Source organism: Paramormyrops kingsleyae, chromosome 11 (genome assembly GCF_048594095.1).
Source record: "Paramormyrops kingsleyae isolate MSU_618 chromosome 11, PKINGS_0.4, whole genome shotgun sequence".
NCBI classification, from domain to species: Eukaryota; Metazoa; Chordata; class Actinopteri; order Osteoglossiformes; family Mormyridae; genus Paramormyrops; species Paramormyrops kingsleyae.
Genome location: NC_132807.1, coordinates 18,901,179 through 18,925,022, shown reverse-complemented (window position 1 = coordinate 18,925,022; position 23,844 = coordinate 18,901,179). Strand labels below are relative to the sequence as shown.

General features: G+C 48.0%; 1 protein-coding gene across 3 annotated transcripts in view; it reads right to left on the bottom strand.

The window, feature by feature from the left end:
* LOC111846097 (neural-cadherin) overlaps positions 1-23,844 on the bottom strand; it is a 104,843-nt gene that overhangs the window by 7,673 nt on the left and 73,326 nt on the right. For 2 of the 3 annotated variants that reach the window (XM_072718199.1, XM_072718200.1), the window contains exons 23-31: positions 16,694-16,908; positions 11,092-11,219; positions 10,625-10,752; positions 9,899-10,022; positions 9,062-9,290; positions 7,188-7,354; positions 4,829-5,072; positions 3,297-3,477; positions 2,302-2,546 (exon numbers count right to left, since the gene is read on the bottom strand). In XM_072718199.1, coding sequence (XP_072574300.1) covers positions 2,302-2,546; positions 3,297-3,477; positions 4,829-5,072; positions 7,188-7,354; positions 9,062-9,290; positions 9,899-10,022; positions 10,625-10,752; positions 11,092-11,219; positions 16,694-16,908 — 1,661 coding nt within the window. The remainder of the gene's footprint in view (positions 1-2,301; positions 2,547-3,296; positions 3,478-4,828; positions 5,073-7,187; positions 7,355-9,061; positions 9,291-9,898; positions 10,023-10,624; positions 10,753-11,091; positions 11,220-16,693; positions 16,909-23,844) is intronic. The other variant, XM_023815969.2, reaches the window with a different exon arrangement.

Sequence of the window (23,844 nt, the reverse complement as noted above, 5' to 3'; positions counted from 1 at the left end):
TTTTAATTGAGAGAGTAGTGGCAGCCAATCCCAGGAGCAACTGGAGGCCTTGTTCAGGGGCCCAATGATGGCATCACTCCACCCACCCTGGGATTTTAAACAGCGCCCTTCTGATCACGGGCACAGCACCCTGACCCACTGAACCACACACCACCTGCTATGAGCAAAAAACTCTCAGTGACCGACTGAATCCGCCCCCCCCCATGCTCCCTATCAAACCTCTCACCCCCTCCTCTGGGCCGCTGCCAGTGATGAGCTATGCAGTACCTGAAAGCGCTGACTGCCCTATTATTCCTGGAATGCTGGCATCTACCTCCCCAGCTATGAATCCAGCAGGTAAGGGGAGAAACCCACTTTGACAACCCACAACCCCAATGTCTGGAGAGAGACTCGGCACAGCTTTCTGTGAGGACTTTCTGTGATTAACTTATAATGTTCAAATATAATACCAGGGCCAAATAATCCCACATATGAGGCAGGATGGGATGAAGAACTGAAATGAGAGAAAGGAAATGACCGTGAGAAGGTTAAAGGGATGAATAAGAAATAATAGAGAGTGAGAGAGAGAGGGAGAGACGGAGGGGGTTTGGACATTTCTTTTACTCTTGTAATAAAAATCACAGGAACATTTCCAATAGCAATGGCCTATGACATTATATATTGTAGTGGAGTTTCTTTCTTTGTATTATAGTCCAAATTAAAAAAAAAAAAACCCTCAGCCTCAATCACAGTTTTTCATAAGAAATCGCTGTTCTTCATAAAAAAAAAATCAGCTTTCATTCAACAAAAAAAAAACTGTACAATGAGGGGTTAAAAAAAACAAAACAGAGATAAAGGGGGGAGATCTGGTGGAGAGGGCAGTTAAGGTGAGGTGGAAACATTCACCTGTAGACTCAAACTGGATTGAGCACCCTAATAGCATGGCTCACACATGGTCAGACGTGCAGTACCCTTTAGTGAAGGTCACGATCCGGCCCTGGCATTACTGAGTAAAAAGCTGTGAGGGTATTTTGCCATCTCACATGCCTGACACATACTGCGCTGACTGCTGGCTTTGTCGTTCCACCTTGAACACGCACCAGCCAATCAAAGAGATGGGTCATGTGATTGGTTTAAGTAGGGACTACCCATAACTCCCTGAGGGAGCACGGCGACTTGCGATGAGGTGGAATCGAGGCCAACGATTTCATCTGCTCACTCCCTCAGTCTTAGTAGTCACCTGGTGTCAGCCTCGAACCCAGGACCGTTTGCGGCCTCAGTTGCTGTCCAGAGCACCAGGTACCCCCTACAACGGGCCAATGGGATTATGGCAGAGAGACTGAAAAACACAACTCTGTGTGATGTATGCTTGGGGAGATAAACAGCAAGCAGGATGCATTAAAATTGCGAGTGGGAGCGGTGGGGGTGGGGATGAGGCGGAACGCTCGGGCGATAAACCTGTTAGTCTGGAAAGGAAAAGGTTCCTTCAGCAAGTCGGCTTTTGTTGACCAGAATAGCGGGGAAAGCTCAGACTTCTGCATTCAACTTTTCACCGTTTAACCGACTCATCCCCTAACGATGCTGCAAATGCCGAATAAACACCAAGACCAAAAACACCGTGGTCCCGCAACCATGTGCCTGCAGGTCACCGTGGCGACACTGCTGAAGCGGCAATCGCTGCCGGTAAACAGAAAACAACTCATTGTTAAACGCAGCGTTGTCCGGAAAATTGCGCCTGTTTCATTTGCTCATTTGCATCATAGCAGAAGGGAAAATTCATTTTTAATAGAAAATGTTTGAATTTGTAGTTCACTACAAACAATATCCTCCTTTCTTCCCCAACAAGGCACACTGAATACGGCAGGATTCCTAGTTAGCGCCCTGCTAGTTTTGTCAGCTGCTCAGGATGAGTCTGGGTCATCCTCCATAAGGATGTCAGTGAGCCCCCCATGGACTGAGTGAATGGAGTGAATATCTTTCTTGGGAAGCTCCTTTTGACACCACAGGGATGATTCCTTGAAATGACAGAGTGGGATCGTGTTTTCCAGCACAACGGCAACACAGCAGCGATCCTGCGTTACTCTGCCGACGGGCAAATGCGGCCCAGCCCAGTTTCCAATTCATTCTCCAACATGTAAAGTAGATGATCAAAAGACAGAAACATTGGTTTTTCAGTGACTCACAGATAAATAAACATGCAACGGGGAAAACAGCACAGATGGGAGATGTAGGGTGGGAGGGGGGCACAGACAGCGGGCCTGGTGGGGGGGGGGGGGGGGGGGCTTTACCACAGGTGGCACACGATATACTGGACATGGGTACCTAGGAGCGCCAGGAAGCAGATAGAGATGGCGAACATGGAGCTGAAGCTGAGTCCCAGGTCGTCTCGGTAGACGGCCAGTGTGACCTCACAGCGGCGCCCCCTGTAGCCCTCAGGGCAGTGACAGGTGAACTGGGTGGGGGAGTGCGCCACGCAGGTGCCCCGCCGGCATGGCTGGCTGGCGCACAGCGTGTAGATGCAGACCTTGCCCGTGGCATTCTCCCGGGCCATGTGACCCACGGGACACCTGTAGGACACATGAAACGCTGGTGAGAGCATTTCGGCTTGGGCTCCTGCCAGCATACTGTCACTGCCACCAGCTTACTGCGGGGACCTCACTATGAAACCCTTATCGACACTCAGGGTCAGGGGCGGGGCTACAAGGGCTCTGACCCTCATTGAAAGCTGATTGGCTGTCAGAGAGTCCTCTCTACTGCCACTGACAGATTTTAAACAGTATGACTCCTGACCCCTGTTATGTTCCAAACACTTAAAAAAAAAAATCATAAAATTGCCCCTGATCAGGGCAGTCTAACCAAGTTAATACTTAACCCAGAAAAATGCCCAAAAACACAAAACATGACTAACCAGGAAACAGATCGGTCTTCTAAACTCCCGACTTCTGTAGTTTAAGGTTCTTCCTCAAACCGACATTCGTAATTATGACACTGAGCAGTAACATCAAAGGGGGACTCGAAGCTCGAACCATCCTACATCTACAGCTCAAGAAGTGCATTTTGACACGTTTACCACAGGTTAAATTGCCGGAATGTTCCGCGGGTGGATGCGGGAGAGCGACAGCTCTGCCGTTTTTAGCTGCGGGAATCAAAACTGATGCGGGAAATCAGAACAGACACGATTTAATCTCCGGCGGAGAGCGTGGGGGGGCGCCCACACGCCCATCACAGACTGACAGACGCTGTTTATCAGGACTTGGGGAGGGTAGGCGGGGAGGGGTGGGGGTGATGGGGGCGGTGGGCAGGGGAGGAGCTCTCACCTGCACTCGTGGATCCGCCACAAGTCCACGCAGGTGAGGGGGGGGCTGCACTGGTGCCCCCTGCAGGAGTCGGACGAGCAGCCGTGGCTGACACCCTGGGAGCCCAGCAGAGACACCGCCTCACTGGAACGGCCGTCCAGTGGAACATGACGCCCATTCAGTCTCAAGTCCCGTATGCATCCTGTAATGGGTTTGGTGTCAGTCTCATTTTAAAGGAAACATTCCTAATAGCTTAGTGAGCACACACACTGTGCTGTCTCTCTGGTCATGCTGTCTGTCTCCCTGGTCATGCTGTCTCTCTGGTCATGCTGTCTGTCTCCCTGGTCATGCTGTCTCCCTGGTCATGCTGTCTCTCAGGTCATGCTGTCTCTCTGGTCATGCTGTCTCCCTGGTCATGCTGTCTCCCTGGTCATGCTGTCTGTCTCCCTGGTCATGCTGTCTCCCTGGTCATGCTGTCTGTCTCCCTGGTCATGCTGTCTGTCTCTCTGGTCATGCTGTCTGTCTCCCTGGTCATGCTGTCTGTCTCTCTGGTCATGCTGTCTGTCTCCCTGGTCATGCTGTCTCTCTGGTCATGCTGTCTGTCTCCCTGGTCATGCTGTCTGTCTCTCTGGTCATGCTGTCTCCCTGGTCATGCTGTCTGTCTCCCTGGTCATGCTGTCTGTCTCTCTGGTCATGCTGTGTGTCTCTCTGGTCATGCTGTCTCCCTGGTCATGCTGTCTCTCTGGTCATGCCGTCTCCCTGGTCATGCTGTCTGTCTCTCTGGTCATGCTGTCTGTCTCTCTGGTCATGCTGTCTCCCTGGTCATGCTGTCTGTCTCCCTGGTCATGCTGTCTGTCTCCCTGGTCATGCTGTCTCCCTGGTCATGCTGTCTGTCTCCCTGGTCATGCTGTCTCCCTGGTCATGCTGTCTGTCTCCCTGGTCATGCTGTCTGTCTCCCTGGTCATCCTGCCTGTCTCTCTGGTCATGCTGTCTGTCTCTCTGGTCATGCTGTCTCCCTGGTCATGCTGTCTGTCTCCCTGGTCATGCTGTCTGTCTCTCTGGTCATGCTGTCTCTCTGGTCATGCTGTCTCCCTGGTCATGCTGTCTCTCTGGTCATGCTGTCTGTCTCCCTGGTCATGCTGTCTCTCTGGTCATGCTGTCTGTCTCCCTGGTCATGCTGTCTCTCTGGTCATGCTGTCTCTCTGGTCATGCTGTCTCCCTGGTCATGCTGGTCTCCGCAGTGATGCCATCTCCATTGCAATCGCTCCTGCTTGTGACGTTTCCTCCTGAAACCCTCCGGGTCTCCTCTCCTCTCCATGCAAACATCACAGCTGTCACCAGCTTTCCTAGTAGCTACAGCACAGCTCATGCTAAGGTGTGTCTCTATTATTCATTAATTTTCTCATTTTAATAATTTATAACAATGTCACAAAAATACTCTGCCATGTTGACGCAGGATTAGAAATGCATTAAATCTTTAATCGTTGGTTGTTTTTGTAAAGCGGCCCCCTTCCTCTCTGCCCATTTCCCAGTATTCCTTGCTCTGGACATACCCAGAAAGCTCTTGTTCCCCACCAGCACAGCCATGGGGTCACCAGCGTCCTCCCAGTTCTGGCCCAGTAGAGCGGTGACCTCCCGCCGGCCACCACCCCCATCTAGCCGCAGTGTGAACTCGTTGTCGTGGCGATCCAGCTGCACATCGTGCCACTCGCCGTCGTCAATGCGATGGGACTGCAGGGTCAGGCCATGTTCTCCGTCACTGAGGCTATAGTAGGTGACCAGGAGGCCCTGAATGATCTAATATGAGCAGGGAGCAAGATTAGAGCCCCACCTTCTATTTAATAATCAGTAACCCCCCCCCCCCCCCCCCCGGATAAGACGCCTCCTTCTCTGGTGGACGACTGAAGTCACTTTGATCCCAGCTATACACTTCTTCTTGGCAGAAACAGAATCTGCTTCCTCCGCTCTCAGGGACATCTGAGAATCCGATTTTGCCATGTGGCGTTCCAGGGGAAAAAAACACAGGCACCACGGAAAGTGCCGGTGCTTTAGTGTTCTATCACACTGGAGCCTGAAGAAAATATATGGTTTCTTTATTTATATATTTTCGGGCAATACCCACAACAAATCATTTAAATATTTACAGGTAACAGAACCGTGTAATTTTCACACTGAAAACATACTTATACAGAAGAGGGTTCTCAGCTGTTAGTGAGTCCAGAGTGTGTTTGAGCACCTGCCGGCCCTGAGGTAACATAAAGCCTTTGTGTGATTATTTTATTTGCAGTTTTATGATGGCCCCAACGAGCATCACTCATAATGGGCCGTTAAAGACGCCCAGGCGGGATTGACAATCAGCTGACAGGGGTGTAACGTTTTCACAACTCACCCTGCCAGGCAGGCCGGTCGTCTGCTCATTCTTAAAATAAAACAAAACCACGAGGAAAACTGTGAAGGGAAACCTAAGGCCAGCGCGATGGCAGCAGTACCTGCTCTTCCTAGGATCTCGTAATGAGCTATTAATATTGGCTTGTCATCGTTCCTCAAAGGACTTCATAACGCTGCCAGCGGCCGTCCCCCACCAACCCCAACCCCCACCCCCAATCTCAGTGCTGCGTCTGCATCTCTTTCTGGAGGCTTGTCTGGCTCTGACAAATAAGAGCCAATGCTGAGCGAACATCCAGTCCTGCAGCTCCTGGACCCCTAGTTTTTTGACAGCGTGGGGGTTGGGTGCCATTTCCTTCCCTCCATCTATCTATATATCTCTTTCATTCCCTCTCTCCATCTCTCCCCGTCGCTCCTCTGCTGTGCCGTGCTGATCGGCACCCTCAGCGTGAGTGGCTCATTACCTGAGCTTATGTGGACCCCCCCCCCCCCCCCCCTTCGCCCCCGCCTGCCACCCCTCTGCTGGGAAAAAGCCGAATAGAAAGCATCAGCATCAGAGCGAGAAGCAGCCCTTTGAGCAGGACGGCATTCCAGTCCGCCGGCTGCCAGCGGCCCCATGTAGCAGCATGTGTTGCAGGCAGGATCTCCTGTCTCTGGCAGGAAAAGGAGCAGGAACATAGAAAACCTATGCGGGCTGGGCTGGGACCTGAAGCGGATTCCGGGGGGGCATGAGGAGGGTGAGTGTGATTCACATGGATCTGGAACATTCATCTGATGAGTCACTCAAGCGACACCTCAGAGTCCACCAGTTAGAACAGGAGACTAAACCCATAACAAGCCTGGGTGCCTGCTACTGCATTTAAAGACATGACCATCAGGGCGGCTTCCACGCGCAAGAGCTCCATCTTGGTCACGGTGGGCAGGATGGGGGCTGGAGCTGCATGGGGCTCATTGGTAAATGCTGAGTGTGGCAGCTATTATGGAAATGGCTGTCCCTCTTTTTCTGGGATCGAGATTCAGTGAGGTGGGGGTGCAAGAGTGCGGCGGGGGGGTGGACACAATGAATGTATTCATCGAGGCCTGAGACGGAGAACAAAAGGGCTAACCAGAGTGCGACTCGCTGTGCTAAACAGGGAGGGAAAACGGGACACCTGAGGATGGGCGGAGAGGCCTGTATGCGTCACACACTTCTCCCCCCCCCCCAGAGCTTCTATGCTGAGCAAGGCCCTTCACCCGGCAGTGATCAGTGATCAGAAAACAATAATGATGGACACCAGAAAGAAGCTCAAGGAAACCCTGCCAAAATGACAATCAACGCATATGAGACCCTTCGTAAAGCAGGAAGCACCTCAAATGCAGATTCATCGTGCAAATTCGGTAAGACGCGAGATCTCTGCCCCAGCAGTGAAGCCACTGTTTAGTGTTAACATGAATCGACCTGCATGGCAAGACTGGGCAATGCCAGTTCGGTTTCACAGCCCAGCAGCCGGACACTGCTGGGTCCGCCCCACCCCGCCCCCCACTCACCTCCAGCCGCAGGTACTCCCGCTGGCCTGCAGAGGCCAGGCTGAGGATTGTACCACTGGGCTTGCGGGTTCGCACCAGCACCTGCACCTGGGTCCGGCGGACGGGGAGTGGCAATGCCAGCTGCAGGTGGGTGTGGCTCTCGCTGTCGAAAGAGTAGGCGGGTACCTCTGCGGGTGACAAAGCACTGGGGTCACCTGCCGATCAACATGACGGACTCACTATGGCATGCGGGGGCGGCGATACAGGTGGAAGGAAGGCATCCCTTGAGTATCCCTGGAGCAGCTGGGGTCGAGGGGCCGTGGCTAATATATTTTAGTACTCAGTCAGTCACATTTGAACCAAAAACCTTCCTGACATGGGCTCAGATCCCTGACCCTCTGAGCTACATGCCCACCCATGCATTGGTCTTGATCAATCTCCAGGAAATGCTCAGGTCTTCAGGGCGAGACATTGCAGTATAAACACATATTTGATTAAGCTCCTTGCAAAGACCACATACTGAAACGGGAACAGGGATGGCTAGAGAATAAACAGGTTCCCAGCCTGCCCCCTTCCTCCATTACACTCCAGTGAAGGAATGTAATACTGCAGCATCAGCGCCGACAGACACGGCCGCCTGGTGACACCGTGTTCTGGAATTGCGTGTTCCAGGAGACCGTGGGGGGGTGGGGGATACTCCATGGCCGCGTTCACCGCTCCCGGTGCCCCTATCTCCTCGCAGCCATGACAGCGGCTCATTTCTGCGCGTCGCGGCACTAAAATCGCGGACATCAAAACCCCCGATAAAAATAGTTTTAATCCCATCTCACGCAGAGCTGAAATTTCCCGTGGCCAATGCATCCTGCGCAGCAGCTTTGTGGCGGGGGCTCTGCCCCTAATCGCATGTTTCAGCTCCCCCGAGTTTCCTGCGTGTCACTCTTCCGGCGATGAAAGGCTCGACCGTCTCCGTTTCACAAGGCTTTCGGGGACACGATTAAACACGCTTTATCTATCATTGGGGGACATTTTGATGTTTTCTGTGTTATAGAACTGTCTTTAGCTGTACAAAATCTACAGTCTGACAACTAGAGCAGTGCACAGATACATCCAGAAAACAAATATCCAGGGACAAGATTGTTGTTTCTGGGGTCCTACTCAAAAATTCACTTCAAGGCCCTCCACCCCCCAGGGGTTCCATGTGTGAAGTTGTATTCTCTCCCCATGTCATCATGGAATTTCCCCCCATAATCCAAAAAAATGCAGAGGTTAACTGGAGTTACCAAATTGCCCAAAGGTATGAATGGTGTGTGAGTGTGCCCTGTGATGGGTTGGCACCCTATCCTGTGTTGTTCCTTGCCTTGTGCCTGTAGCCTAGGACCCCCCTGACCCTCAATAGGACAAGCAGTTACAGAAAATGGATGGATGGAATTATTAAATATATGGTGTAGTGACTGTTGGGGGCCAACAGGAGGCCCAAACCTTGGCGGCCCCATGCAAATGCATGGTTTGAATGGTGGTGAACACCACTGCTGTCTATATTGCTTCACTTTCATTCTGGCACATAGATATTATTTACAATATCTTGGGGGCAGTAAAATTTTTAGAAAATCAGTTTTTCTAAGGTCTTTGCCAGAATATTCGATAATTTAGGAATAGCGGAAAGTGAGGATGATCACTCAGGTTCTGCAGTCAGACTCATGAGCGAATGTCCCAGAGCAGTGTGCTGCTGTACCGTTGAGGGAAGTCCTTATCATAAAGGCATCCAGCTTAAATGTCCAGCCATCCCGCTAGAAGGGAGATTTCTGAGGATAAAGGCCTTTACACTTTTATATAACACCCTGGCTTTTCCCTCATCGCTGATTTTAGTTTTCGGTCTCGGCCCCCAGGGGACATACCATGCTCACACTGGTGCCCGCTGTACCCAGGGACGCACTGGCAGCTGAAGGAGCCCCATTCGCCTTGGCAGCGCCCCCTGGGACCACAGGATGGGTACCCCATGGTCAGACAGTTACCATCCGTCAGCAGGCAGCCAGGGGCGCTGCCCTGGGAGTCCGCAGGGGAGCCCAGGTCGTAAAACTGCGGGGCAAAGAGGGCAGGAAGGTACAGTTGCAGAAAAACACAAGGCTGGGGGAAATGAGCAGGGCAAGAGGGCAAAGGGGGTGCAGAAGAGAATCAGATCAGGAGGAAAAGATATAAAGAAGGAAAGGAAAGAGTGGAACAGCCATTGGTATGAAAACATTTCAGCATTCATATCCTGCTTTGATTTCAGTGGGCTCCTCCTCTGCATTGTGGCTCGCCTGAAAGAGCCCGGGGGCCTTGATGCAGCCCCACGTCCTCACGGGGCGCCGGGGGGCTCCTTTATCTTCCGCCACTCGGCTTTCATCTCCACTCATTTCACCGGAATAATGGGCCTGCACCCGGCCGGCAAGCAACCGCTCAGGCCGTTTATTCCAGTGCTTTACGGACAACGTTAGCATTGTCATCTTTACAAGCTGCCTCATGCCTTTGAGGGCTTCTTCTAAACCTCTCCAAAAGAGTGTAAAGGAAGAGCTAAATGTCAAGGGTGCCTCTTTCAGTGGGATGTAAGGCCAAGCTGGAGCTGGTGGAGAAGGCAGTTTTCTCACACAGATAAAAGCTGTTGGTGAAGCTATGCAGTAACTGTAACCTGCTACGCATCTAAAGAACAACAATCAGCAATGAGAGCGGGGACTGGCCACCAGAGGGCGCTGTACCTTGCTGTCCACCACAAGGTTACGGATGCATCCGGTGAAGTGTTTGTGTTGAAGCTGGGGATAGATGTAGGGCAGGTTCTCATTGACTCCGCCCAGCTGCAGCACCTGTGTCAGGTTCAGGTACCTGAAGTGGGGAGGAGGGGCAGTGGGGGTGGGAGTAGTCAGCAATTGATGAGGGAGAAGGAATATATCAGCCTGTCAAGCCGTCCGCTTCCAGAATCAGCAATGAACCACGGAGACATTGGATCAATTAATTCAAAGGACTTCATACAAAGCTGAACAGGCAAAAAAGGAACATTGCATTAAGTGCATTAGGGATGTCAAGGAAATCTCGGGGAATGATGGGGAAATGGAGAAGCGATATAAATCATGGAGAACGATAGAGAATAAGGAATGGAATATACATCCATGCTACCATGAAGAATTTGAAAATGGATATATGAAAAAAAGTCTCTCTAGGTTCTTGGATGAACTGGAACTCAAGTGATCAAAGGTAACAAATATGATTTATTTACTGATTCTTTAAAGATTAAATGTCTTACATAACCAAAAGTTTGAAAATGGGCAGAGGTTAACATCAGACACTTGCACCAGACAACTTGGCAAACTCCACAGAAATTGATTTTAATACGCACACTTGTTTACTGTCAAGCAGTGAGTTATATATTCAAGATTTTCAGGCTGGCTTAAAGGGGCAGAAAGGGGATGTGAGAGACACAGGTTTACCTGTCCAGGTTGGGCGTCACCCCACTGACTTCACAGGCTGAGAGGTCCTTGGTCATTACCCAGTTGCTGACACTCTCCATCTCCAGGATATTACCACTGGTGCAGCGGTCCAACGTGAAGCGCACTTCCTTTTGGATGATGCCAGGACGGGAAATAAAGATTGAACGAATGTAACATGCATTTTTGAGGAAGCAGTGTCAGCCAGTGAAGCAAGTGTGAGTTAAGGGCCTTCCAATCACAAGCTCAGCATCCTAAACCACTGAGCCACACATCACCCCCATGAATAAATACTATGTGGCTGATACTGCCCTGAAACCACAGCAGGAAGTCCAGAAAACTGCAATTTCCAAACTTTTTTCCCAACTCTTTGACACCATTACTTTCTTTCACTTCTTTGACCCTGACATCACGCCCGTTGGGTTTTGGTTCGCTCCCCTGAGCCGTGCTGCAGCTACAGCGACGCCCACCTTGCCGTCGCTTCTCACGTCCAGCCGGTGCCACCGTCGGTCTGCCGTGTTCACGTTGCCAGGCAACCGCAGCACCAGCGTGCCAGAGCCGTGGTTTATCTTCAGCGTTGGCGTGCCGTTAATGAGCTCTGGGGAGAGAGAGGGGATCAGCATGCCCAGAGGACCTGAGGTCATGGCAGAGTGTCGGCGTGGACATCCAGTCCTCACAGTCGGTGTGAGAGGCATTCAAGAGCACACCCCAACACACACACACACACACACACACACACACACACACAAGCCATGAGCTGAGTTTTTCCCCTCGCAGCCCAACACACAAGGTGTAACAAACACGTCAGCCGACTACCAGTCTCCTCTTCCTCAAAAATCACCCAAAAACTGGGGCCTGACAAAGCAGCCTCTGCTTTTGAGTCCCGCACCACACTGAGGGTTCCCTCTGCCTGCCAAGCTCAAATCTGCAAGGGGCGTACGAGAGCAACTGGAAAGTTTGAGCACTTACTCATTGTAAAGCAGGGCAAGGACAAAAAAAAATCATATCAACTGAATTTTCAGGGGCCCTCTTCAAAAATATAAAGAGCTCTGGCCAGTACAGCTCTACCTTAATTCTGTGAGTTAAGGCCAAATGACTTGATGCATGGGTAGTGATCTAAGCAGGCATTAGATAATCTCACCGAAAAGTCACAAGAGGGACCCAACAGTTTATCTGTTAACTGTTTATCAACCATCTGCAACTGTCACCTTCTGCATCAGTTGCACATAACACTGGAAGAACTGCCTCACTGTTCTGTACACACCCACTGCTCTTCCACTGCAAGTTGTTTACATGCACATTTCTAAAGTGAGTTAATGTACAAATGATCCATCCAACTACACAGCCCAAGTCAAAACTTGCACTATATACAGCATATATATATATTCATTCATTATTGTCTAGAGTCTAACTTGTCATGTTCTGTGTAAAGCAGTCTTTAAGGCATCTGACAAAAGAAATTTGATTCACTGTAAGACTATTGAAATAACAATAAAGCAGTGTTTCCCAATGCAGTCCTCGGGGACCCGCAGAAAGTCTGCCTTTTTGCTCCCTCCCATGTGGTCTGTCTGGCAGGGAGCTGGGAGGGAGCAAAAACATGGAGCAGCCTGAATAACACTACAATAAAGTCTGACTTTATTTGAACAGTTAAGGTAAGACAATGAACCTGCTACAATAAGAATATGCAGATAAGTGGGTTAACAATTACTTAAGTCTGAATAAAGCCATACAATAAGTAAAAACATTGCATCATTTAAACCAGGTGAAATTAAATTTTCCAATACCAGGACAGTGTCTTCCAGTTTCAAGGCTGTGTCTACGAGTTCAAAGCCACCATCCACCTCGGGTGTGTCTTAGAGTTTAGAGGACATTGGACTTGATAAGAGATTTAGCCAAGAACAGAGCGCAGCCCTCTTACAGCTGTTCTGAAACTCAGAAATCCCCATGGGCAGCAGAGCTCACACAGAGACTAGCCAGCCGAATCCGTGTGATACACACCAGACATCAGAGGTTTCCGTAAAAGCCAAGAGCCGCTCTGAGCAGAGTGCGCCAGCTCTCTGGAGGAAATCACCCGCTCAACAAGGAAAGGCTGTCAGAGACACGCCCCTATCTGCCAGAAGTCAGGACGTCCTCTTCAACTCAACGTGACATCAGCGGACTGTATTCCACATGGGTTAAATCAACTCTGTGAGTGTTTTCAACTGATATACTTTTGTTTTTAACCAAAAAGAAAAATATTCCTCAAGAATCAGAGCGGAGCTTAGAGTACTAAAGTTCCCACACGACTCTGCCTTAAATCTGCATTTAAGCTGCTGTTGACAGTTCTTTATCTGTTTCTTTTCCAATTTCATACAAAATCTGTCCCCCAGTCACAGAAGAAGAGGCTGGAGGTGAGGATTAACCCTGTTTCCCAAACCTGCTTCTATCTGGGTCTGACACAGAAGCCCGGATGGCAGGATGATTTAAATAAACATTTTTTTAAAAACTGCTGCAGACACACAAAATGGAAAACTGGGATCTGCTTATATCCATAAAATACAGCCTGGAACATCACAATTTAATTCTGCACCTCCCTCCAGTTAGAAACGGGCAACAAAAAACATGAAAGTAGTATTTGGTGAGTATACAAAGCCCTGCATTTCTGTCCCTGTGCCCATTCTGCTGTGGAACTCCCAGTCCAGCCCCGCTCCAGCCAGTGGCGTGTTTGGTGTCTCCTTTGTGCATGACTTTTCTTTGAAGGCCTTGAGGTGCTTCCATTCAGCCTGAAACTTAAAGACCTAATGGAAGTGACTGTAGAGAGAAGGCAGGGAGTCACAATGAGACATTTTCCCCAAGGTTGCAGCCGCGGCATCAATGGGAAAGGCGGGTCCAGACTGACCGAAAAGAAAACCAACAGTACAGTTTTTGATCTGGATTCTCTCAAAAATGGTCAAGGTGCTGGCTGTATGGCACTGGGTGAGGAGACCTCAGGACAGGACACTGTCACTCTGAAAAATGATCGGATCAGGAAGGATTCGCAGGAAGCGCCAAACCCTGCTTGCCACGTTAATGAAATCAATCAAAGCATATCATAAGGTTCCTTTAGGCTGTATATCCCTTTAACAGTGCCTTTAATTCTGAAGGCTGGGTCTCCAGGGTGTCTTTTATATCCCTCCGCTCAAGGCAAATACAGCAGATGCCATTAAGGTTTTATATGTTTATTTAGCAGCTGCTAAAGGAGGAGGGCTTGAGGTCAGGGAACAGGGTCAGTCCCTGGGGAGGCTGGGGTTAAGGGCCTTGCTCAAGGGCTCAGTGGCGATATCATTACTCTGCAGGCCAAAAAAATCTGAACCCACAACCACCTGGACATGGTCACAGATCTCTAACACACTGAAAATTGGGAAGGAAAAAAATTAATCTTGGATCTATATAATTCTCTCGCCCTCTGTCCCCTTTTAAACTTAAGAACTGGCATCTGCCGTTGACCATCATGGCTCCTGCATGCCTATAACCAAGACGAGCAGCAGCATTGTTTACCACCAGTCATACCATGCATTTGTGTGGGGCCCCCTGCGAGGTTTGGGGGGCCCCAACTGGCCACAAACAGTCACCACACTAAATGTTAAATAAATAAGTTTCTTATGTAACAACTAGCTACAGCCTTCTAACTCTAGTCACTAGCTATTTATGTAGCTTTTGAAACACCTGAGGAGGCACGAGGGGAGCCCTTTGTGACTGGGTGATGTGTGAAAAACACAAACAAAGATACAGACCAAGCACAAATGCACTTGTAAACAAAACATATAAAAGTACACAAATGCAGACACACACACCCACACAAACACACACACAAAGTAACCTTGCTGAACATGTCAGATGTTAGCTATATTGTATACTGAAAAAAACACATCAGGGATTGACCCAAATCCAGTCACATCCTCAAAAGAGAGAGACGTAAATTTGCGGCTCTTCCAATTCCTTGAAGGGAAGGCTGAATTAATCACAGGGACGCTTCCCGTCACAATCTGCTGGGACCTGAGGTTGCAGATTCCCGATGCCGCTGAAGCAGTGGTGCGACACAGCGCTTGTGAATTCGCAACATCGGCAGGTGTCAAAAGCAGCGTGTGCGTGATGTGCGGTTCCAGGCTGTGGCAGCCCCCGCCCAGCTGGTCACAGGAGCCTGGTGCTGCTTCAGACGTGCCGCTGGGGGTCTCTGCCTCTTTCAAAAAACAGAAAGCCGAACAGTGCCGCTCGGCTGAGGTTTTTCCCTCCCCCTGTTCACTTTGTAGCTTTGACTTTGATTTCTCTCTGCCTACATTCTCAGCTCCCCTTGTCCAACAGTGACTGGGGTGTAGCCACCGCCAGGCACTCTACTCCGGCTACATTCCTTCTGAAAGGGCCTGTCACTGTCACCAGCAAAAATGATAGGAGCTGTTTTATATTATATTTCTAGTTCACAGGTGTCCATCATCTTCATTTCCTGATAAAAGATGAACTTTTATTTTTATTTTCCAAAAACTTGATTAGTCCCGTCATGCTGCCTGTCTCCTATGTACTTTCTTCTATGTTCATATTTGTTCCAAGCCATAAGTGCTGAATGTTACTGGGTTTCATACTCATATCTGTAAATATTCATATCTGTAAATATTACTTCTGCAAGAGGCTACAGCTATTTATTGATTATTATATTCCCTTCATTGGGAATACATATTACTTTGGAATGGTCCATAGCCAGAGACATTTATCACTTTAGCACAATAACTTAAAAAGTATTTCACGGATCTGTCAAACTTTGCAGAGAAATTTGATGGGTGAAGATCTGGATCAAATTCTGAGACTAAGTGCACTAATGCAAAGCCACCTAGTGGTAGGACAGGGAAGGGTGACCGAGGAAGACACAGCCCTGTGATAACTCCAAAAATATTATATGGATGAATTTCTACACCTGATTTCATATTAAAGACAAATCATATCAAAACTGAAGTATCAGTGGTAGCTGGCAGCAAAGGAAAGAAAGGGCAGCTGTAGAAGCCACTTTAGAACATAGTAACTTTAAAAGTACTTCATGGGACTTTTTCAAAATTCCCAGGAACACTGTAATGGTGATATTATGAGGCCAAACTCATTTTCAGACAAATTGCACCAAAAATAGTGTCACTAAGTAGGGGTACACAAATGGGGTGATCAGATCATTCATGTCAGGGAGGACACTTTGAGCTAAGACAGGATTTCTAAACTGCCATTTCAATTAAAATTACCTGGATTTCACTGCAACTTTCACTTACTGTGTGCTGATTAGTCAGTCTCCTCTAATCATGCATGTGCCACTAATGTTAATGTGGAACAACTGTTTGAGTCTTTCAATCAAGGAAACAAACCAGTCAAAGCACAAGAAGAACTGAACTATTTAGACTCTGAGCTGGTGAACCTGACCACACTGAGCCAAGTCACACAAAATTGGGCAGTCAATAAAGATTGTTTTGGAGAAGTGGAGACTGTGTATAGGGGGGACTAAGGATTGTAGCAGTTGTGGGGTGTGGGAGGAGTATGGATTAGATTGGAGAGGTGGTGACAGGGCTATCCTGGGAATACATTGTTTGTTCTGATAGTATATGACTTTGTATGCCATTCCAATATTGTATTTGCCAATGCTAAAACAAATCGTGCATCAACATACTTTGATATGTATGTGCTTTGATACGTATTCCGCTTTAGTTTTCTGTTCTTTTTTAACTTCAGTTGTTCATTTTTATCTATTCATTGTATCCGTCCCACTCTCATTATGCTGCTGGGCGAAGACAGCCCACCCCACAAGAATCAATGAATGAATAAAGATCTTAATCTTAATCTTATGACCTTGTGTCTTTGGTTCTCCCTGATCCTTTGCGTCAATCTTTATTGATGTTCTGGATTGTTCCGGCCACTGGTAGCACCATTATTTGTGTCGGTATTCATTATTACTTGGGTTTTCTGCATGAATCTGCCAGTGATCAGGCCCATATGTATTGGCCATCTCTTGTCATCTGTACTACGCTTTTTCGGTTAACTGGCCCAGTATCTGCTGGCCCAGTTCTGACCACGAGGGTTCAGTACCTATGGCTATGAAGTCCTCGGGGTCCCAGGCCTGCAACTGTGCCATGGGGCCGGCATACAGCAGCAACCCGTCAGAGACTTCCGTAATGAACTCCAGGGAAAGGTGGCTCTCGAAGCATGGCCTTATGGGAGGAAACCAAGCGTAGCCGTTGCCATGGAAACTGTGCTTGGTCTGCTGGCATTCTGGACCCTCATACTGCGGTGGGCACTGGCATCTGCAAAACAAAAACACCATGATGGGCCTGTTTTACTGGCACTTTCTGGAGTGATATTCCCGCGTCTCTTACGATAACTGTACTACTATCAAGGGGCCTCATCTGAATTTGAATCTCGTCCCTCAAGGCCTTTTTATCTCAAACCCTCCATTATTATAAAACAGAGAAATGCGATACCCAGCTGCCGTATGTCTTCCCGTGCCCATAAAATATGTATAAACCCAACTACACATAGCGCTGAAACAGCTCGTTAAACTAACGAATACCTCTGGATGAAGCAGAATCTTCTCTTCCCTGCGATTATGGATTAAAGTGTTACCCAGACATGCTCCTCGTACAGCAGACGGCTGCTCTTGTGCATCTGGTCTTATCTGTGATTCAGGGTGTTTGGTCTTCAGAACACCTATTGGAATCTTATGGTCTCCCTGCTTGGCACCTTGCATTTCTCAGTATATATGCTGCTACCCAGTGGTGGCCAATTGTATCTGAAAAGAGCCAGGGTATTCTGTAGGAGAGCAGGGGCGTCCTGGCAAACAGAACCATCTGATATGGGGGATTTCCTGTGGGTGAAACTCTTATTTCCCTATGTTCCTTGCCATGTACAGACAAGCAAGGAAGGATACTATTGGACTGGTGGGGAGAAAAAAAAAAGAGTAATCTAGCAAGTTGCTGATTTTTCCCTGAAACAAAAGCAGAATTCCCCATCCATCCATATATCCATTCATCCATACATCCATCCATACATCCATCCTCTAAGCACTTATCCTAGAATAGGGAACATGTGGTACAAATCATTACAAACAATTGCAATCACCTTTCTCATCATTCCATTTCTGATATGTTTCTCAATAAACTTGTGAAACATTGCAGAATATTGAAACCCTAACATGAAGCCTTGTAAGTGGAATTGGATTACATTCCTCTGATAACAAAAAGATGGTGCTATTCCAATTATATTTACATTTTCACGCAACACACGAGTGGAATACGACAACATTCGTATGCATCCATCTCCAGACCACTCATCCCCAAGACAACCACATCAGTTTTTCATAATCACTCGCTAAATGCAGAATGAGAGCAGCCCTGTAAACTCCGGCCAGAGCTGGGACGCCAATCAAACCTGCAGCCCTGGAGACGTGAAGCCACTATGCCAGGGGCACAGCTAGAAATCACTGGGGCCCCTGACAACCGTCACCTTGAACCCCTCGCTTTGGGTGGGCACTTTCAGTCTGAAGACCTACGTGTCTTGCGGCACAGAGAATTTTCCATATGTCATTTCCAGTAGATGTCGCTTAGCGGGGGGGCCCTAATGGTAGATTTGTGGCCTGAATACAGTGCTGGGCCCCCTGAATGTTCCAGAATGTTCATGGCCGCTGTAGGGATCCAGTCATCTGTATTAGTCTCTCCTTCAGTTCCCAGCCTCCAGCGGTCAGCTCCGCACAGCTCACATCCGCCACCCCCCCCACAGTCCACCACAAAGAGAAACATACCTTAGCTCTCAACCAGTCATCACTTGTACTTGTAGAAGTCATTTCTATCATCCACCTCTGGTCGTCTCACCTTTATACATTTGTGTTGCTATTAGTACTTCTATCTTTATTTTTCATCCTGTTTATTATGTTTGGTTCTTCTGTCTTGACTGTATGTTTAATTGTACATCTCATGCCACCAGCCGCACCAAAACAAATCCCTTTTGTACTTGGCGATTGTGATTCATTGACTGTTATCCAGAGCTTTGCAATTCCACTTAATGCTTTTATAACCCACTGCAAAACAACTAACGCTTATAATACTAACAGTGATGAATCCCTAGATTGATTGGCCAACAGAGGAGCACATTCACAGATTATTGCTTTATACAGGGTAAAGTATAAACCCACTGAATAAATTCAAAGAACAGAAATGGCACCAGAATTGTGAAATGTTCTAGTTAGGGCAAAGGGTCTTAGAACGACTACTGAGAAGTCCCAGTAGAGTAAAATGAGACTTTTTTTTTTCTTTTCTTTTTTTTAAAGAATTTGGCTTGTAACATTATTTGTGGCTGTGGAGGTGTTTTTATAGCTAATCCTTGTCAGGATGGAGTCCGTTTGAGGACAGCCTGACATTCTGTAAGGAAAACAACAGTGTCACTCACAGACTGAGATTTTTATTTTTTTTTTGGGGGGGGGGGGGGGGGGGTCTGCAAAGCCCTCGTATCCCCCCCATGGAGCCCCCCCCGCACGTATCCCGCTTCTGTCAGCGTGATCGCTTTCACAGTTACACCTCATCTAAACCCACTACACGCTGCTTATCACCGGCTCTGCAGCATTAATAATGCATGACTTTGTTTTATTTATTTCATCAGAAGCGGAGCTATTTTTCTTTGCACTGCACCAGTAATTCTAATAATCTTCCTTCTCCCCCCATACCCTCCCCACCTCTCCCTCTGTCTCATTTGCGTGCACTGGAGGAATCCTTCACATCTGACAATCCGAATGCACACGCACGTGCGTCTGCGTTATTTGGGCTTTCTCCAGAGCCAGGCTGATCCGACACAGAAATGGAGAGTGACACGCAAACGAGGACAACTCAAGGATAGCGATCTCGCTCTAATAGAATAACGCGCTTCCTTCTAATGAACACAAACAGCAATCAAACATACGGCAGTGTTTACAAAACAGACTCAGTAGAAACAGCACCGTGGAACGTGACTCTGAGGATGGAAGATAATGAGGTGATCTACTTCGAAGAGCAAGGAAGGAAGGTGTTGATTTCCACGGCAGAAACCCAACAAGGCCACGCAGCTAAAGCGAAATCAAGCCATTAACCAAGGCCAATTCGGCTCCATTTCACTCTGCCCTGCCTCCTCTCCGGACCCTTCACTTCCTGAACCTGTTCACCCCACGAGAAGATACTGTACACATCCTGTCTGTCAGAGCAGCAGTGTGCTCACAACAAGGCAAAATCCAGACTCAGAGCAAAGGCCTGCGAGCACGGGCATCTCCCAGGGATATTCCGGTCCCGGTCCGGCCCTTTAAAGCTCAGCTTTCACAGCACAAAGTTTAAAGTCGCATCGAACTCCATGCCCCCCCCCCACCGAGGGCCAGGATTCCTGCTTCCCACTGACAGGCAGCAGCCTCATCCTCGATCTGAGCCGTACTATCTGCCCGTGTGAAATATGGACTCACTTACAGTCAGCACGATGGTATTAATGCTGAACGTGCCATGCCGCATGTTTCTGCTGGGAACCAATTCGGCGGGACCTTCAAAAGAGGGACAAGCGAAGTTTGACGACATAGGGATTCCCCAAGGGGACCAGATGCGTCAGGAGGTTGCTCGACCATCTCCATGAGACAGTGTCACCTCACCAAGGTTCCTCAAAAATAAGTAAATAAACGAGATCGCTATGCAATCTGGCTGATATGTCCCATCAGAGCCCGGTAACATCTTTAAAGTGGCTTTGTTTGGTTTAGAGGCGAGAAAGCAATCTTCCCTGACGTTCATTTTCATTTCCAAATACGGCCATTAATCCCTGGCCTGGGGCCACCCACATGTAATTCCGGAAACCTTATGAGGAATCTCGGAGTTGCCGATTTCCTACCTGCTCTTTTCCATCTATCTCAAAATCTCCGCGGTAACTGTGTCTATCCCAGCAGCCATCTTTCTATTTCGCACGACACACACGCGTAGCGGCACGTACTTGACACAACAAAAACACTTCGACACGGCTAGTTAGTAGTGTAGTTCCGTCATGAAAAAAATCAAACACTTCTACAAAGGACAGATATAAAATATGGATGAATAAATATACAAAGCAGTATATTTATATGTTTCGTCTTCCCGGTGAGCGTTATGTTTGGCCGACCTCGTCAGGTAGGCAGTGCTGGAGAGCGCCTCGGCTCCTGCTAACTTTGAGCCCGACAAGAGACGGAGGTTGCATCCCTCTTCACAATGTTTCATCATCAGGGAGCCTCTTTAATGACAAAAAACATGTCTGGCGAGAATGTCTCTTGTCTTACAGCGGCAAGACATTCCTGAGCAGCCTGCACCACTACAAATGCTGGGGGGGGGAACGAGCTAGCTTTTTGTTGACCAATCAGAGTCCTGGACCACATAAGGGCAATCAAGGCTCATTGTCACTCAGACTCCAAGGCAGGCTGAGATAACAGGAAGATGGGGACATACGGTTCACTGAACAGTGCCCTGATTTGATGAGACTATCACTCGTAATGCCCGCATTGAGTAAGGAGTGCAGCTCTTTCTTTAACCACGTACTGTACTACCACTGTAAAGCTTACTGCTGGGACAGACACTTGAGGGTCAGCCTTTTTATGTTTTTAAGCATGACAGTGATATCACCTAGTTGTGAAATTTCTAAATGCAAAGCACATCAAAAAAAAAACAAAAAAAACAAAGTGGAATTAGTGTCTGGAATTAGATTATTAGTCTGTCCAACTAAAAAATAATCTTGGGTTTAGTTTGCTGATTTTTTTACGACTGAAAATGAAATGGTTTTACTTCTAAGGATTTCAGTGCCTGGACTATAAAAAAAATTGTTCCTACACGCACTGATAGATGTGTCTAGGGTGTCATTGTGCGTGTGTACACACATGTGACTGTGCTGGAAAATTTCAGGAGGCAGTATTCAGATTATCTCGTGAATAATATGTGTCATTGGGTTGAATTAAAAAAGAACAAGGTCTTGGCATAATGGAAGTACTGTACACACTTTTTGTATTCTATGCTTTTGGGGCCTCAGAACAGCCTCAAATGTGGACAGGGGTGCCATGTTTTTCAAAAGTGTCCCAACACATGACATTCTGGCATCCATATCCAGTCCCTGACACCATCACTCCAACACAACATCAGCGTGGCCCCCCATGAGCCACAAGTCAATTAAAAAATAACCGCTAATTAACCTCCCAAGACACAAGGGGCGCCGTCACCCATGGCTGATCACCTTGTGTTTAATCAAGCGGAGGGTGTGTGTGGCATCAGGAGCAATTACAACAAGGAGGTGGCCAGGACTTCAAAAGGCCGGCGGGAGCAGCGAGGCGAGGGCAGCACGGAGACTTGGCCCAATTAGGGGACACAGGCGAGTAATGAGACAGAGGATCTGGGAGACATGCCTGTGCTGCATTGTACAGTGTACTGCCCAGGAGGAGAGATCTCTGCACAGTCACACACACACACAGGTTTGTAATTATATCTTTGTGGGGACTTTCCATTCATTTATATGGGGAAAATTGTAATCCCAGCATGACGACCTGAACCCTTACCCAGTCCTAACCTTAACCATAAGTAATCAAACAAAATACATGACTTTTGGCATTTTTACTTTTTTGATTGCATTCACAGATCTTTGTGGGGACCTGTCAAATCAACATCAAAATAACAGGTTTTTATCACATTGTGGGGGATAATCTGGTCCCACAATGTAATATAACCCTAATCCACACACACACACACACACACACACACACACACACACACACACACATTGGTAACATGAGTCGCTCAGGTGGGCGAGGGCTATCCTTGGCACCTCATTAATATTTGAAGAGAAACCTATTATCTCCGCCGGTACCGGAGCATTAGCAAAGCACAGCCTTTGAAGAGCGCTTCATTTCCCCTTTATTGGAAGCCCCAAGCCAGGCAGCCTTTCGAAAACTCCGCTCGCTTCCTCGGCGCTCGCTTCCTCGGCGCTCGCCCAGCCAGCTGCTGCATTCCCCACCAGGTGAACATCTACAGCACTGACTGGTGGCCTCCGGAAGGGAGTGGGCCTAGCCGCCTATCGCCACCTGCTCCAGGTCACGGTGCCCCAACACAATACCTCCCATCACATAAAATAGAGCAAGCATCAAACTGAAGGATTAAATGGGATAAAGGGAATAAATGTCAAAAATAAATGCAACCTAGCCTACTATCCTTAGAGCCACTCCTTAAAACACTGAAATACCAATACTTACCATTAAGGATTTTCTAGAACTGCTAAACCACCTAAAGGTATATAATAGATTAAAATTATTTCTCTCACATCTCCAGCCGGCTACATGTAAACTCGCTTTCGTATTCCTCTCGACACATGGTTTCGAGGAGACCGCAAAGGCCCTCAGGATAGAATAATAAAGTGCCGATGACAGTCAAACACTACATTGACACCTTGCTCTCTCAAAATGCATAATGAGTGAAAACACAGAGCCCAGGTGTACAGCCTGCTCACCATGTGTATTTAGTACGTCTGAAGAAAAGCTAGTGAAGTGAAAAACGCTTAATTAGTCATTTGCTCAAGTCATCAGTAGAGATATGCTGGAATGCTTCTTTTCACATGTCCCATCCTGCTCTCCTCTGAAACACACACACACACACACACACACACACACACACAGAGGTGAGAGTAGAGCTTCGGGTCTAAGCGGTTAGTCATTTATCCAGCACCACTGGAGCATTTTTGGGGGAATAAGGGCCTTGCTCAGGGACCCAATGGTGATGTGACTATTCTGCTGAGGATAGGATTCCAACCAGTGCACACAGGCTTAACCCACTGAACCACGCACCACCCGCAGGGCAGGGCTTGACATTGGCACCCGCCCACCCGCCAAATGCAGGTAAAATTCGGCCGTGGCGGGTAATAACTTTCGTCTCACTAGCCACTTTGGCGGGTAGTTTATTCTTTGGTATGACAATATATTTTTGTTGTAGTTTTCTCTAAAGGCATCTGATATAATAAACGCATTGCAACGTAATATCAAAACTCCCATGAGCACCTATATCAACATTCTGATACAACTTGTTTAGAACGTGCGTTAACGTCTCTGTTAGCAGTGATAACCTGCGGTAAGAAGCTGTAAAGTTACTCTCAACTACTTGGACAGTATTATGTGGCGGCATATAACTGGTGTTTCAGACCCTGCTGGTACTGCTGTAAATAAACAAGAGGAACAAGATAAGAGG